Raw genomic sequence first — 17,848 nt, 5'->3', positions numbered from 1 at the left:
GGCAGGGGCTGAACCAGCTTCTTGTGCAGTTGGAGGGAAAGCCTAGAATAAACCCTGGTGTGAACTGCCCTTTTCATTTACAAGTAAGACTGGAAGACTGACATCCAGATCCTAAGTGTGTTTAACCATCAGCAAGCCCTATCTGCTGGTCAGGCATGTTTAGGATTGCAGCATTGAACTAATAAACTCGTTTCAAGCTGCTGCTGAACTAGAAATCCACCCCTGCCCCTCTTAAGAGTGGCAAGACTTTCACACTTGAGTTTGGCTGCTGGTAGTGCTGTTACCAATATCATCAATGGTAACAGCACTGCCCAGTATTATTAATGGGCAAAGAGCTTTAAAAAGCCACCCTACCCTAACTCATGAGACCATTGCAGTTATGTGATCTCCTGTATATTATCTCAGTACTTTGGGTTGGAATGTCATGTATAAGGGTGAAAGCCTTACTTATGACTTGCTATATGTGTGCATTTCTAATGCAGGAGCCATTCTTACCACCTTTTCCTCTCTTGCTGAAAGGGAGGTGACAATTTCACCCAAGGCTTTTTCAGGGCAGGCTGTTTAACACAAGCCCTGCTATAAATATGCTCCTGATGATCATATTTTAAAGGCATCTATAGCTTCAGTAGCCTTGATAATGGTGTCATTAAAAATAGAAAAATGCAAGGCTGCTGAGAACCAGCTGGTGGCTTGTGAATCAAATCTATACTTGCTTCTTGCTGGCTTCAACATGGTACATGCCCCCTTGGCACAATGCCATCTTCGAAGAGATGGTATTGTGCCATTTGTATAGCTGCTGAGTTTAACAATACATTACTGGCAGGGCATATTATGTGAGACTTCTCAAAGTAGTGCAGGGATGAACCTCTGTATGCTTTATGCCCATTTTTTCTTTCACCCCCACCCCACACCTTCTTCCTTTAGTCAGGTGGCAAAATGTTGCCACTGTCCTTTTAGATTTAACTTTTTAGAGTGACTGGCCAAGTTGAATTCTTAACCGAGACCTAAGCCTATGCATTAACATGGGGGCAAAACAGTCTGCCATGTGAAATCGGGCCCCAAGAGCTCAACAGCGGCACAATCAAACTTGTTTTTCATATCTAAAACAGCTCTCAGATTAAGCACAAAGCACATATATTCAAGCAGTGGGTCCTAAAGCATATGAAAGGCAAGCTTCATACAGGCACAAATTTCAGAATGGCTGCAGCTACTACATACTTACAAAGGCCACAGCAACGTCTCCCTCTTTCATAGAAGGGCAGCATTTACTATGAGAGAAAGTTCTGGCCTAATGTCCACACTAAAGATTGAGCTTTTGCCTAAGTTTGTAGTTTCCTCATCCCCACTGGAGCCCTGTGCTGAGTTCTGATCTCCTTACTTTGGATCTGAGCCAACAAAGTTCTAGCAAAGCAAGGTAAATGAGCACATGACCATCCCAGCTTCACATCATTGGTGATCACCACATACAGCAGATGTCTCATCTCCAAGATGCACCATTCACCTGTTCCATAAATAGTTCTTTCACATTATTATCTGATACTGCCATTTATATGCCTGAAACACCCTCCCAGGACTGTCTCTTCCTTAAAATTGCTCCTCAAAAAATGAACTTCTCCATGAAGCCTTTGGCTTAATCCCCTGGTGTCTATCCCCAGCTGAAACAAAACATAAATAGATGTAACTGTACTCAGAAGCACACTATCCCTGAATCCAGAGACAGTTCCATACAGCTATCATGGCTCGTAGACATATGTTCCATGGATAATCTCAATCCTCTTTTGACATAATCTGTGCTAGTGGCCTTCCCTACATAATGTGGCTGTGAGTTCCATATATTAAGTATCCATTATGTAAAGAAATTCCATCTTTGTACAGTATTCAAGAGAAGAAAGAGAGAAAGGTGTATGTCCCACAGTCTCTGACAAACTGAAAAATGGAGCACTTGATAACTTTAGTCTGATTAACTTTAGAATACATAAAAGGTAACATCCTTTTCCTTGAGTGCACCTCCAAGATCTACTATTTATCACTTGGCATTTACTTGTGTCTTAAAAACCAACATATGAAAATAGGCACATGACTTTTGACCACATCTGTGGATTAATGCAGAATTTCATGGGATGTGGGGTGGAGATGGAATGGAGATTGTTGCATTCTAGGTCACTGGTAGGAAGAGAAGTATGTTCTGCTGTATCCCAGCAGCATCTCTTTAAATTCCAGATCTGTGAGGCCCAGGTGACTTGTGGAATTCCTGGATCTTACCAATTATCTGGTTTAGATCAGCATGTTTCACTTTGCATATTGGTGTGGAAAGAAGCTGAGTCCCTTGTCTGCTTTTCCTGCTTCTATGTAATGCAAGAACCAGCTCTAATTTAGGGACTAGCAACTAATTCCCCCCCTGGGCTATATAAACAACATGGGAATTCAAGGATAAGTGCTTACTTGTTTCTCAGGTGCCATAGATTATGCCAGACTAAAGTTGGTGAGTTCTTTGACTGCCTGAGGCTGTGAGATACACCTTTCTCTCTCCCCTCTGCTGATTCACATGGCCAGAGTAGATAAATGCTTCCTAATCAGAATTGCTCACTGAGCACATCTGAGTCAGCTTTTAATTACTAAAAGGAAAAGATAGGAACACAGCAAGAAAAACTCCAATTCCGGAGCCAAGAGATCTCATTACAACACAATTACTATCCTCTAAAATGCAATCACTTTTAAGTTAGAGAAAGGCAAGAAAAAGAGGCAGGAGGAAAGAGGGCTGTTTAACCAAAATCAGTGAAAGGATGCAGGTGTGTTTGCCTCTTGCCTGTATTATTAGAATCCTGAAAGTATTACAGTAAAAAGAAAAGATAATGAAAATGATTGTCATCTTATTTTATACTACTAAACTAGTCATAGGCAAAGTTCCTGGGATCAGTCATGGTTTTTGAAAGGGAGTGGTGGATTAAATTAGCTAGTTGGGGTGGAAGCCAGTTATGGAGAATGATGATTGCTAGCTAGAAAAAATGAACAAAATAGACATGACAGTCTTCAAATATAGAAAGTGCTGCTTTAAGCAGGGTGTCAGCCTGTTATTCTCTGCGGATGGCAACTAAAGACAGAACAAAAGGGAAAGGACTGAAGCTAAGGGGCAGGTTTTTTCTACAGGGTGGGAAGATTTCCAGGGATTGATTCTGGGATCTTCTGCACTGAGTACCACCTTGGGAAAAATAGCCCCATCTCCCAATGTAAAGAGGGTGCTTCTGCATGGATATTGATTATCTGAATGTTCTGGATCCCAAACTATTCCAATAAAAGAGCGCTCTACATTCACTGTCAGGGGGTGGGAGGGTTATCTTAATAAACTCCCAACCCCCCAACCCCCAATCTCTTCAGTTTTGCCACTTCCTCGCTTGCCAAACAGCTGCAGAATATGTTATAAGGTTTTATCTCTTTCTTCACCATACTGATATATTGAATGATCAAAGGTCTAATTAGATACTGGATTGTTTTAGTGAAGCAAGCTTCCCTCTTATGTAGTGCCATTCAGCCTCCTAATCATTCATACACTGTTTTCACAAACTGCCTTCACATTCATTTTATAAGCTGCATTTTTGAGAGGAGAACTTTTGGTCTGACTCTCAACCCACCTACTGAAGAAACAGCAGGGATTTGACTTCAAGTTATTCCCAGGCATATTTTTTTTCTGCCTGTGAACCGATAGTGATATATGGGTTTGCTGCGTTAAATGATGTGTTCCACATATGATTTACAACAAAAAGAGGCAGCTTCCTTCTTCCTAAGCAAAATGGGATGGTGCCTCCTAATCAGAATAGGATGGTGCTGCTATTTTCTTTCAGCTGTAGGGAAAGACTGGGTCATTTTGTAATTGCTTCGAGTGTCACATATCCATCCATGCAGACTGTGACTGTCCAATACTTACAGAGCTACAGTTGCCAGTGTTTGTCATATAAGTATCTCATTTCATTTGACTGATGCTTGAGATGTGATTTTTATCTTCTGGTTCGTTCTTTCTTTACCTTCAGTGCTAGGAAAGGAAAAATTTCTAATTTTCATATGGAAAAAGAAGCATTTGAACATGAGTACAGGTCTAGTTTAGGAGGATTACTCAACAGGTACTCATTCCCGATGGTCAGCAGATATTCTGTGGCTGACATCCTGACTAAATTTACTTGAGGAAGTCCCACTGAAATTAAAAGGATACATTCAGCATGCCTAACATCGCCTTTTAATTTCAGTGGGACTTCCGTGAGTAAATTTAGTCAGAATGTCAGCTTGTGTTCTTATTAATCACAGTTAGGATTGCCAGCTTTTTAACTGGCCCTGAACCTTGATTGGGAGCCCAACACATTAGCAGATGAAACTTTCTGGTGTGGAGATAAATTGATGGAGAAAGTTTCATGTGTTTCATTTTTGCACTTCAGACCGCTGTTAAAAGCAAGGTAGTGAAGGCTGGTCCCTATTGAGTGGTCATTTCTCCCATCATTTTAATGCAATTAATGCTTTGCTGGTTATTTAATCTGTATTAGTGAGCATCAGTACAGAATTAAGGAGTGATACAAATTCCTCCTGAGTAATCCAGGGCCAAGAATCTTGTGAATGCACTCCCTAGAACAACCAGATTCTCCAGCCTCTAGAAGAATAGGGAGCCAGAAATCCTAAATATGCATGGAGGGAGCCCAGGTTTCCAGCACACTCCCAAGTAGTCACAGCCAGGATTTCATATGCCTTCATGGGGAAAGCGGTGTTTTCTCCCTGCTCTATTGAAATGGCCCAAGTTCTCAGTAAAGCTTACTTTTTCTTTTACAGCATCTTGGCAACAGTTGGCACAGAATTTGACCTGCGGACACTGCGGGCGGTTCGTGTGCTCCGGCCACTAAAGTTAGTGTCGGGAATCCCAAGTAAGTTGATCTTCAGTTTGTGTTTTATGACTAGTCTGTAACCTTTCCAAAGTACCGTGTTTTAAAGCAGCCATCCTACCATCTTCCTATGGGATATAAGCTAAATTGGGTAGCTTTTCATCTCCCTGAGACAGCAGGAGCTTCTTCCATCTCCAGGATTCAACCATGCCATCATCAGTTGAATGATGAGACCTACACCCTACAATGCCCCATGGAACTTGGTGCCTAGACAAAAAATCTTTCTGCTGAGACTCAGTCTCTCATCCTTCAGCTGCAGAAAGCAGAGGTCCAGCCAGGAATGTGGCCTATGAAATATGAAATGAAATGTTTCATTTCTGAATTTCTTTTATGCTGAGAGCAATGTCTTGAATTTGTTCAGTCTCCAAATAGTTTCCCTGGTAGAGATTTGGAGATAAAAGGACTAAAGTCTTGCACAAATGGAAGTTGGCCAAACATGATGGCTGTCCATCTAAATTCTGAACTGGAGCAAATCTGATTCTTTTTTGCTGACCTTCCAAAATAGTCTTTGCCAAAGATCCTCTGTTCCAGTCTTCTCTTTATTAACATATCCACTTGTTAGGCACATACATTTGGCCTTTTCTCCTGATGAGATGGTTTAGGAATAGAAGAACTGGGCTTAGGTGAGAGCCAAATGGTATGTATAGATGGGGATCCTATTTTCCCCTCCCTTTTCCTGTCTCTGCTACTGCTGGATTAGGATTCTGTAAAATAGTGTGTGAATTGCAGGGTGGAAAGGGGCGATTAGGGGATTTGCACAGAGTGGAGAACAGAGGATACTACTGAAATCCTTCTAAGAGGATAACAAAAAGTTCACAAAATGGTTTGCATAGCAAAATTAATAAGATGGCTGCTTGTCCCAAAAGGGCTCACAGTCTAAAAAGGAACACAAGGAAGACTGTACCAACAGCTACTGCAGACAGCCACATGCTTGTGGACCTGCTTTCTGATAATTTTGCTCTGCCCTCTGTCTTTTCACTGCAGGTTTACAAGTCGTCCTCAAGTCCATCATGAAGGCCATGATACCTCTGCTACAAATTGGCCTCCTCCTATTTTTTGCAATCCTTATTTTTGCAATCATAGGGTTAGAATTTTATATTGGGAAATTTCACACCACCTGCATGGACATTCATACAGGTAGGTAAAGAGAATCAGTGCTTCGCTCTGTCTCTCCCCTCACCCCAGCTCAGACAGAGAAGGGAGGGGGCTTGTTTTAAAACTGGATAAAATGTATTGAGTAGGGCAGCCATTTTTAGGTTTATCTCCTAAATCTAAATATGATTTGGATGGAGGGTGATGGACTTGGGTTAGTAGCCCTGAGCAAACTATAATTTCCAGTATTCCTTGCATCCCGCATGCAGTCATCACAATGTGCTGAACATCAGGGTGAGGGAGAGAGAGAGAAACAGTTTTTGTTCTCCTTTTTCTGTCCTTGTAGCCATGAGAAAGGTAAGTGGAGGGGGGAAGGGGCTTGTGAGGAGGCAGGCAGCTGGGTGGGCAGGTGAGGGGAGTTGGATATTTCTAGGGCATTGTTGCGGGGTGGTTCAGTTTGAGTCTGTCGTGCCCTCAGGAACACCATCATGGAGATAACAGAGTCTGAAATAAACTAGGAATTGGGTTGAGAGGGGGGAAATCCAAGTTGGGAAGGAGAATAATTTGTCTTTTTACTAGCACAGTTCTGAGATGAACTAGGAGGAGTTCTCCCATCACTAGTCCTTGTGACACATTTTTCAAAAGACTACTGTCCATCAGGATGTTAAACAAACAGTTTCTAACCACACTCCCTCTGAGCAGGAGGGCTGTGTGAATTAGTTCAGAATCTCTCCTCCTGATTTATGTGAACTAACTTTGAATACTAACTCCATAAGCATTATGGAGCCAGCATGGCTTGGTGGCTAGAATGTTGAACTAGAACTGGGGAGAAACAAATTCAAATCCTCATTCAGCCATGGAACTCACTAGGTGGCTGTAGGGTCAGTTTCTTATCACTCAGCCTATCTACTTGACAGAGTTGTTGTGAGGATAAATATAACCATGCTCACTGCTCTGGGCTCCTTGTAGGAAGAGCAGGAAATAAAGATAAATAATGTCTAATCTCTTGCTGATAGTCCAGGCAGATGGATCATACCCACCTATTCTTGGGACCACAGGCTTGTGGCCTCTGCCTTTGTGGCCTAAAGAAAGCCATTCGCTTTACTTTATATAGCTGAACCTCCAGTAGGTACTTTAGTTCTAGTGCTTTTAAGTGGTTTAATTTTTATATGTATATTTTATTGTACCTTTTTCAGGCAGAAAGTACCCAAATAACAGGGTTTTGGAAAGAGATCAAGTTTATATCTATTTATATTTTTAGGCCATGTTTCCACCAGAAGGTCTCCAAAACAGTATACAATAGGCATGTGCCATTATAAAGGCCTCCGAAACATTTTGGCGGTGGGGGGGTTCGGCATTTCGGCGCCAGCGGGGGTAGTTCTGGGTGGGGTGTACTCACCCCTCCCGCTGCATTTCCCTCACCGGCGCTCTGTTATCTTTAAGCCCCTCAGGGTGGCAATGTTCCTCCCCCCCCCCGCCATTTCCTCCATCGGCCAGAAGTGGCCGGAAGTAGCGAGCATGCATGCACCCGCGCGTGCACGGCAGACGGGCGCTCGCACGCAGTGGGCACACGGGTGTATGCGCGCTTGCTGCTTCCAGCCAATGGGGGAAATAGGGCGGCAGGGAGGAACACTGCTGCCCTGAGGGGCTTAAAGATAACAGAGCGCTGGCGGGGGAAATGCAGCGGGAGGGGTGAGTACCCCCTTCCCCACCCTTAAAGAACTATCCCCGCCGGCGCCGAAGTTATTTGTGCACATCCCTAGTATACAATATAATATAATCTTTAAAAATTACAGTAAACTAGAAAACAATAATTATACTATTAAAACAAAGCAAAGTAAAAAATCAACCAAAACAAAGCAGCCAAAACCCCAAAGATGGCTGAGGCATGTGGGCCATGTTAGAGCAACACAGAGCTGGGGCTGTTTCTCCCTTCTAGAGTCTCTCTCCTCTTGGCACATGCTGCTGAGCTACACAGGGGAGTCCCCCATCTGGACACTGCAAACAAAATGAAACAAACACACACAAAAAGCTTCCTGTTGCTTAAAGAACAGAATTATGGGACTGTATTTTCTTTCACGAGGCAGCCTTTTTCACCTATCTCTTGAAGAACATCTGCCATAACAAACAGTTGCAAATCATTTCAGGCATATTTAGAACATGGGACAATCTTTGTGAAAAAGATTTCTGCGCGTGGGTCAGCCCCCTATCTGAGCACACAGCAGGCTTGTTCACATGATCAGTAACTGGGTAGGAAAAGTGTCCTAACCAGGTTTGGGAGCTGTGCATGCTCCTGATTTTTTGTCATATGTCGGCAAAAACCTAGTTAGGAGGCTGGGGAAATGATCATGTGCAAGGCTTGTGTTAGGTAGGTCATCTCCATCCTACCCAACAGCTGTACCCAGCTATTTAATGAGGTATGAGGAAGAGCCCTCCTACCCAGGGGGAACCTCACACACAATCACTATCCCTACCTCCTATCTAATTTTTTGTTGACACATGACCAAAATTTAGGAGCATGCACAGCTCCCAAACCTGGGCAAGACACTTGCTCTGCCCGGTTACTGATTATGTGAATAAGCTTATTAGCTAACACATGGTGGCTTAGAGTACACACAGTGTGCATAGAAAGAAGAGCAACTCGGCTCTGGGAAGCACTCTAGCCATGGTGATGTCATTATGTTATAACCTTCCCATGAGAATTGAGATCAGGGAGGATAAGTTGTGTCTTTGTTTGAAGCCAAACAAGCCTTGTAAAGCACTGGTTGGATGGGAACCCCAGACCTCGCAAAGCACCCTCCTTCCACCCCAGGGAAGCAGTTTTTCAGCTTGAAAAAAAATGGCGCTGTTGTTTTTAAATAGTTTTTAAATGTATAATAATAAAAACAGTACTTTAAACAAAGTGGCCAACCAGAAGCACAAGGGGGAGAAGGAAAACTGATGTGGAAATTGCAGTCAGCATGTCTGTTGAAGAGCAAAAGCAGAGTGATGTGGGCTTCTCCTGCTGGGGCTAAAAAACATACTGGCTGCTGAGTTTTATTTATGTCTGTATGCACTTGCAAGTAGTTCACCTTTTGGAGGAAAAATACTTATTTGCTCCCACTCACTTTCCTGCCACAGTCTTACTAGGGACCTCCTTTTCCTCCAGGTGAAATCAAGTATGAAGTTCCATGTGGAACGGACGAAGCAGCACGCCCCTGTCCTAATGGGACCAAGTGTGCCGAGTATTGGGATGGACCCAACTACGGGATCACACAGTTCGATAACATCCTGTTTGCCGTGCTGACTGTCTTCCAGTGTATCACCATGGAAGGGTGGACCAACCTCCTTTATGATGTGAGTAGTATCCTACACATGTGTGGTATGGTAGCTTGGTACATCTCATAAATGTCCCCTTTGGCCTAGGATCAGGCCAAATGAGATGGGGTCATCACTATCAGTTATTAAAAAATGTATTAACAAACGGATGTATTTGCCTGCAGAATGAACTGGAGCCAACAAAAAGAAAATTTTTATTGATTATCCTTCAAACAGTTGGTAACTTCGGGTGGAAGAATGTACACTAGGGGTGTGCATGTTCTTTGAATGAACCGAATTTGAATGAACTGAATATGAATGAACCACTGGTCCGCACACCGGTTCACTAGAACTGGCCGGTGGTTTGGTTTGTGCAGTCGAACTGGGTTGAACCGGTTCAGGTGGCTATGCTTATAAAGAGGAATCTGGTAAGAATTCCCTAATTCAAGCAAAGGGGATTCCTAACTCTAAAAGGATTCAAAGGCTGGGTGGGGGATGGGCAATAGGGCACCTTACTGCCGGCAGTGCAGTGGAGGTGGCAGCGGCTCCTCTAGGTCCTGCTGGTGCTCCCTCCTCAGCAGCATGGGCTGCCACCAGCCCACATTGCTGGTGGGGAGTGGCAGCGGGGCCTAGAGGAGCCACCACCAGGCTGCTGGTAAGACTGCCCTCTCGCCTTACCCCACTGCCCACCCTTTCAACCCACTTAGAGAAAGGAATCACCTTTACTTGTAATGGGGAATCATTACCAGATTCCCCTTTACAAGCATAGCTGGCTGAACCGTTTTGTCCAAACTGGGCCCAGTTCAGTTCGGGCTTGGTCCAGTTTTGACCTTGAACCAGTCAAACCTGGCTGGTTCAGTTTGAACTGGCTCTGCACACCCCTAATGTAGGTACTGTCCTAATGTTGATGAAAGGACAACTGTCTTTTCATTTGGAGTAAAATAGTGAATCAGGGCGCTTTCCAGACAACTGCTCAACAGCAGCAAAATGCCTCCATTCAGGCAAGTCGCATTCGAAATGTAAACAACAGGGGGAGCAGTCTCACAAAATTAACAACCCCCCCAAAAGCAACTTCTTTACGCTGGATATACGACATCCTTGCTCTATATCACAGCTATTAAATCCTAAACAAGGCACTGGAAATGTGAACGGCACCCTGTTGTCTGCATAGGGACTGCGGCATCACGACACAGGAAGTGTGGAAGCACACTTCTGAGATGCGACGTGACCCCATTGCGGGGTCTAATCTGGAAAGCGCCCAGGACTTTTGAATCTTCTTCACTCATTTGTAGGCAGCGTACATTGCTTGTGTCTCTTTTCTTTCTAAGGCTTCAGCTCTTTCACTAGTAAATAAGCTCTTACTGAGTATTTGCAAATTAGCTCCTTCTCTATATTCAGGTGTTTGTGTGTCTAGATTGGATATGAACATAAGGAGCAGCCTTATACTGAGTCAGACCATTGGTCCATCTAACCCAGTATACTAGCAGCAGCTCTCCAGGATCTAAGGCAACAAATGGTATTTCCCAGCTGTGCTACTTGAGATCCTTTTTGTGAGAACTTGGGATGCCGTGCCTGCAGAAAGCCTGTACTGTCACTGAGCTCTGGTGCCTCCTCATCTGTGATTGCACCTTAGCCACAGCCCCAAACATGAGGAATCAATGCCACATCTCAGTATAGAGAGATTACCCTTCTCCTCTTCCAATAGGAATGAAACTGTACTGATCAGGACTAGGGGAGGGTTGATGAACAAATCAAATATTCCTGTTGATTGCCCTCTGACCAGTAAACAATGCTAGGTTCTATAATATAGTTACTGTTATGGGGGAAATGGTGGCTGTCGGATCTGCTCCAAAAGATCTGCAGTCACACAGGCAATACTGTGCAGCTGTTGGAGATACCTAGGTCTAATCAGTTGTAGTACTGTATCTCTAATCATGATACTCTGTTGTAGCCTCTCCAGTAGGGATGTGCTCGAACGGGCTAGGGCAGCCATGGGCAAGGTAGGGAGTGGTTCCCTTAAGAAGCAGGAAAACATCCACAGCAGCCATTTGCTTGGGCAGCAAAACTATGCTGACCACGCAAATGGCGACGCTGTGCACAGGCTGCAGGGAACAGCCACGTGCAGCCATTGGTAGAGCGGACCCTGCACCTGGAAAAGAGGTGGAGCAGGTAAGGACCTGCTTCTTAAGGGAATCACTCCCCGCCCCGCCAAACTGCTTTGGCTGCAGGTTCCCCAGCAGCTTCAGCACTTCCTTAAGAAGGTTCATGCACATCCCTACTATCAAGTTATCTTTTGCGTTTTGTTTGTTTCTTTGTTTGTTGTACATTTGTCCCAGGGGGGATCCTGTAAAGAGTGGGGGTGGGGGGTGGAGTCTGAAAGGAAAAGGGAGGGGAAGGAGAAAACGGAGTCACTTCTGAATAAACTTTGTTGAATCTATATAAGATTACCTTGTGTTTGTGAGGGAAGCAGCTATAAAACATTTTGCGAAAAGATTTTGAACCAGCTAAGTGTGTGAGCCTGCAAAGCTGTTATCTGTGAATATTTCTGCAACTTCATTTCATTGCATTACGGGGCCTACATAACTGAACTACTGCATTCTGTTATCGCTGCTGCTGCTGGTTTCTCCAGCTTCCTGACATAACCTCTGAAGGTACTTTTTCATTATTAGTCCTGAACTCTCTTGTTCACTGGATGCCCACTGCAGCAGGGTTCAGATCCCACCACCACCTTTTTTTTCTTGTCCGCCCTAGGGAGAACCTACTATTCCCTGGAAAAAATAGATGTCCTATTTCTGCAATTACTTCCTCACCATACAGAGCCCTGATCTTACTCCAGCAAAGCAGAAGGCTATACACTGTATTGCTTTATTGCCTGGGCCCTGAAGACCAGATAATATGTGATCATTTGCCCTTTCCTGCCAACTTGAAAGGAGATGCCAATTCTTATGAAGCTATTCTTCAAACCTTAGATAATCATTTCAACCCTACTTTGAATGTGATTGCTGAACGTTACAAGTTCTAGAGCCCAACTCCCTGGTGAATCTATTGATCAGTATGTCACAGCATTGCATGCCTTAAGTGTAAACTGTGAGTTTGCCAACTTTACTGATGAAATGATCAGGGATCAGATTGTTTCAAACTGCGTGAAAAACTGCTACTGGAGCAGAAACCTACCTTGGATAAAGCTATAGAGATGGCTAGGAGGGCAGAAAATGTTCTTCACTGTGCCAAATCGCTCTCTTTGGTACCCCAAAACCCACTTCCTGAAATCCTCCACCACATTGGAAGATGCCTCCTCCACATTGTGAGGTAATTACATAATAGCCATGAAGTGCAGATGCTGGCTGATTCTGGTTCTCCGTACACTGTAATTTCCCATCTGCTGTACAAGAAACTCCTTACTATATCAGATGTGCACCAGCAGCCTTCAGTCATCCACCCATGGGGATACAGAGGTTCCCCTTAATATGCCATAAACTGATATTTCATTGCTATCCTGGAATACAAAGGACACACTGCAGAAGGGAAAGTCTGCGTGTCACAAAAGAGTCTCAAAATTGGAATGGAAACATCAGAAAGATCTACGGATAGTGTTAAACCCAAATAGTACGGAACCCATATTACAGATGATGGAGAATCCATATGCTGATATGATTGCTGGTTTCTCAAATGTTTTTGCTGATACTCCTGGCACTGCCATACATTTCAGACATAAAATTCAGATGAAGGCAAATGCAATATCTTCACAACACAAAGTGAAAAACATACCCATAACATTGTGCCAACCACTTAGAGAGGAGCTCTTAAGACTACAGCATACTGATATTATAGAACCTGTTGATTCATCAGAATGGGTCTCTCCAATTGTTCTTGTACAAAAATCAAATGGTACACTTCAAATGTGCATAGATTTAAGAGATGTGAACTCCAATATGGTAGTGGATTGTCATCCATTACCTAATATCATTGAAATGCTGCTTATTCTGAAACAGGCCTCAGTGTTTACAACTTTGGATTTGTCTTCAGCCTATCATTAAATTCCTCTGCTCAAAAGTTCTCAAATACACAGCCTTCATTACCCCAGAGGGTATTTTGGATTAGTCTCTGCAGCTTCGACATTTTAACAAATGATGCATGCATTTTGGGGGACTACAGATGGCATCACTTACTTTCAGGATGACATTTTAGTGTATGGCAAAACCATTGAAGCATGATGCTAAACTGACAGTAGTCTTAAGAAAACTCCAACAACGCGGACTTGCTACCTCCACAGAGAAATGTCAGTTTTCCACACCCTCTTTGATGCACTTGGGACACACAATGGCCTGATTCACATGTACACTGTAACCGCAGTTATAGCTAGCTGAGGTTGTAACTGCAGTACACCTGAACGCACAAAATCATGGTTACGGGCCAAAAGCAAACTCTGTTTTGCCCCGCCAAACTCCAGTTGGGACCTTCGGGTTTTTCTAAGCTTCACCGCCGACAACTGCACTGAAGCATTACACCTGACTGCAGACTCAGCTATAACCATGGTTTTGTGCCCATGTCCAAGGCCCAGTCATAGAATTGGTGGCACAGACCCACCACAGGGATGTGGCTGCTCCCTGCTTTCGGCTCTTCTCACTGACAGCCACTCTGAAAAAAGGCCACGCCCCCTCCTGTCAGCTGTGCAGCTCTGGAGTTGCCAGGCGACAGGGACGCTGCCATGCCCCATGCCAGACTGGCCAGCCTGTCAAGCCACAAAGCCGCTCAGGGACATCCTCCATTCCAACTTTGTCCCTTGCTCCCCACACCCAGCAAGCTGCAGGGCGAGGGCATGGGATGACAGGGTGGGCACTCAGTGCTCTGCTCCCTGAGAAAGGAGCAACAGTCATGTATGTCCACAAGCACTCTAAGTGGCAGCACAAGCAGGGCAACCTATCATGGCGTGGGGGGGTGGAGCCAAAGGCAGACCCAAGCAGGGAAGCTGGAGCAGCCAAGTTATATTTTTTACACAGAAAGGGTGGGGAATGGGGGCAGCCCCTTCCCCAGGTGGGAATATTTGCTCCATGACTTCCTCATGAGAAGAAGTGTCCATGAGGACTAATTTCAAATTTACACGATGGTACTAGTGTACTACGCAATGGTATTCGTGTTGTAAGCTGCAACATTATCCCACAGACTTCTCTCTCACAAGAGTGAGGACTAAGGGGGAAAAGGGAGGATGCTCTATGCAGGAAAGCTGGTACTTGGGCAAGTGCTGTCCTGGTTTCAGTGACTGCTGCCAAGCGACTGTCAAACCCTGTGCCCTGTCAGCCTGCCAGCCAATGTGGAGATGTGCACCCCAACCCACGGCCCCCAGGGGTGACAACCCAGTTCTGGGGCAGCTGGAACCTGGGGATGCCCTCTCCCACTGATACCTGCACTGGGAGTTCTGCATACGGTGGCATGCTCAGCCAGCACAGGGAATTTTGAATCAGTCTAAGGGTCTGTGCCGCAGCCTGGTGTCTGCACTGTCCAAGCAAATGGTTTGCATGGGAGTGCTTTTGGCAGGGTCTGAAATGCAGCGCCCCAGAAGGGATGCTCAAGCAGCCAAGTTCTGTTCTTTTCACAGAATAGAACCCAGAATAGGGCCCAGCCCTTCCCCTTTTGGTGGTCCATCCCCCAAAGGCTTGCTTGTATCTGTTGGACATATATGACTGTTGCTCCTTTCTCAGGGACCGTCACTAAGGACAGTCTTGAGTCAACTGAGATCCTTCTTCAGCGATCCAGACACCCAATCCAGGGCTCAGTGGCCAGGCATGAGCGTGAAAGGCCACAGGGACAGCCCTAGACAGCTCATGGGATGGATCATCAGAGTGGAGAGAATTGCCTGGACAAATCTACTAAGATACCAGATGGCAACACATCCCCTTCTCCAGCTAATACCTCCCTCAGGAGAGTGGCAGGTCATAGGTGCTCTGAACAGAGCAAGGCTCTTTTCTTGGTTGCAACTTGAGGAGTGCTACCCTGGAGATCACATTCCTAGTCTTGTGATCTAGGAATGTCAGCCCCTCCACAACATACATACATACATACCAGGGCAAGGGGAAATGGAGCATCTAGATGGCCTCTGGGTGCTTAAAAAGCACAGGGGAAGAGGGTGGGGAGGTTTGGGGGGGATCTGTTCTGTTTTTCCCAAAAAAAAACAAGGGTGGGGAAGTGGGGAGGGGTTACACCCCTCGGTTACTCATGAGCAAAGCCCTAGTTACTCCTCATCAAGACATGATGATGAGAGTGGCAATGAAATGGCCATGCGGACTATGCCCACTCATGAGAGTGTCAGGCCATGGGTGCTCCAAGTAGTGCTGTGTTGTGAAGTGGTGGGCAGGGGTATCCCTACGACTGCTTTCCTGTTCCCGGGAATGGTGGCCAAGGCGCCTTGGAAACCAGCCCCCGCCTGGCCATTCGCACTTATGCACAGGTGCGCCATCACCAGCGGCCCCTGCAGGTGACCAGGGTCAGGGGAGTATCTTCTCCCGCGATCCCCCGCACCTGCTTATCCGCATACAGTGCACAGATAGACCAGACCTGGGATTTAAAAATGTGAGTGAATGTACTATCTCGTTGGCCCACCCCACGGTCATGTACATGGCCAGGCTGTGGCACATAAGGTGTGATTATGTCCTCTGGAGTGGGTGCAAGGCTTCAGAGGGATTTGGGGAGAGGGAGGGGAGATTCCCCCCCCCTATTTTTTAACAAAGAGATTTGGGGGCCCCCACCTGAGCTTGGCCCCCTTGGATTCTCAAGTGGTTAAGTGGGTGGCTCAGGTTGTGAGCTTGGAGTCCACGGGTGGGGATGGTGCCTTGGCGGGCACAGGCATATCTCCAGTAGACTGGCCCTCTAATGAGTGTGTGAGCCCCCTGGGCAGCAAGCTGCCTGCAGCAGTTTTGTGATGGGTTTGGCTGGACTGCTTTGCCGTGGTCTCCCTTCGCAACATCTTCCCTGGTCATAGTTGGACAGACCTCCAGCATGCTTTGCCCTCCCTGCATATCCCATTCTGGCAAGTGTGGGTTTCCCCCTTCCCTCCAGCATTGAAAGCAGGATTGCCCCATTGTATCTTTTTTTTTTTAATGTAGCATTTAACTGGGATACATCTTGCAAGGCTAGTTTTCAGACAATCAAATCAGCCATTGCTGAAAGCCCTGCTCTGACTTCTTTTGCCATCGGAGGCACACTATTGTAACCACTGATGCTTCTGAATATGGTCTAGGTGCTGTCCTGACCCAGCATAAAGCGGACAGGAACGTGACAGTTGCCTTTGTATCCAGAGTGCTTACTGCATCCGAGAAGATGTATTCTGCCACTGAAAAAGAAGCTATAACGTATTTCTGGGCGGTGAGGCACTTCAGGACTTACTTGTGGGGCATAAAATTTACTTTATGGTCAGACTGTAAACTCGTCTGCTTTATTTACTACTCGGGGATCAAGTCAAGCAACCCCAAGAGAAGCCAAATGGATCACCAGCCTTATGGATTTTGATTTCCAGGTGAAATATCTTCTAGGTCTTCGGAATACAACTGCAGATTGTTTATCTTGACTTCCACTTCCAGGCCAAGAGGAGATCCCAGAAGGACGAACGAGTAGTAATTGCGCAAATAGCTTCATCCACTCATGGAGTGACCACTACCTCTGAATGGAAACCTGTTCGCAGTGCTGATCAAGTGATTATTGAATTTAAACCTTACATAACTAATGGATGGCCATGCAGATACAAGGTACCTGAACATCTTCAACCATCCATGTACATAATGAGTGAGCTGTCCCTTCTCAATGAGTTGGTGCTGAGGACTGATCATTTGGCCCAAACCTCCTTACAAGCAAAAGTGATCGAAATTGCCCACAAAGGTCACCTGGGCATGAACTTGACTAAAAGGTGAATCAGAGAGAGTTTTTGATGGCCAGGTATGGACAAAGACGTTGAAGATGTAACCAGGCATGTATGGTTTGTGCCGTATCTGACAAATGGCAAAAGACCTTTCCCACCCCCTTTACTCCAGTAGAGTATCCCAATGGTCCCTGGTGAAAACTTGCTCTGGATATAATGGGGCCTTATGATAACCAACCCACAAAGCAAATATTTGTTGTTATGATGGTGGATTACTATTCCAGGTGGCCAGAAGTTTCATTTGCTGACAACATTACTATAAACAAATTGATCCAGTTCATGGCTGCAGTTTTTGTGAGAGAAGGTCTTCCTAAAGAACTGGTGTCTGACAATTGGACACAACTTACCTCCTTTGTAATGCTGCAATATTTGTGTAATCATGGGATAATACACAAGACTCTTTCCTTGTACCATCCTCAAGGGAATGGCTTAATGGAAAGAATGAACAGATTAGTGAAGGAAAGTTCACACCAACCGTGGAAAGAGGCATTCCGTGAAACATTATTTGCTTATCTCACTACTACTCATTCTACTACAGGAAAATACCATTTGAATGCAAAGAAGCTACCACCAAATTTACCCAATGGCAACAACTGATAGGGCTTTCTGTGCTATCTCAGTCTGAGGATGC

General features: G+C 45.2%; 1 protein-coding gene and 1 long non-coding RNA gene across 12 annotated transcripts in view; one reads left to right on the top strand and one right to left on the bottom strand.

Moving 5' to 3' along the window:
- The window catches only part of CACNA1A (calcium voltage-gated channel subunit alpha1 A), a 401,410-nt gene that overhangs the window by 171,976 nt on the left and 211,586 nt on the right, over positions 1-17,848 (top strand). For all 11 annotated transcript variants that reach the window (XM_053290757.1, XM_053290752.1, XM_053290754.1 and 8 more), the window contains 3 exons: positions 4,810-4,901; positions 5,904-6,056; positions 9,160-9,347. In XM_053290757.1, coding sequence (XP_053146732.1) covers positions 4,810-4,901; positions 5,904-6,056; positions 9,160-9,347 — 433 coding nt within the window. The remainder of the gene's footprint in view (positions 1-4,809; positions 4,902-5,903; positions 6,057-9,159; positions 9,348-17,848) is intronic.
- Positions 1-17,848, bottom strand: part of LOC128342804 (uncharacterized) — a 41,835-nt gene that overhangs the window by 22,318 nt on the left and 1,669 nt on the right. The gene's annotated exons all lie outside the window — the stretch shown is intronic.

Source organism: Hemicordylus capensis, chromosome 2 (assembly GCF_027244095.1).
Source record: "Hemicordylus capensis ecotype Gifberg chromosome 2, rHemCap1.1.pri, whole genome shotgun sequence".
NCBI classification, from domain to species: Eukaryota; Metazoa; Chordata; class Lepidosauria; order Squamata; family Cordylidae; genus Hemicordylus; species Hemicordylus capensis.
Note: the sequence above shows the minus strand (reverse complement) of the source record. Positions and strands in the feature narration are given on the sequence as shown.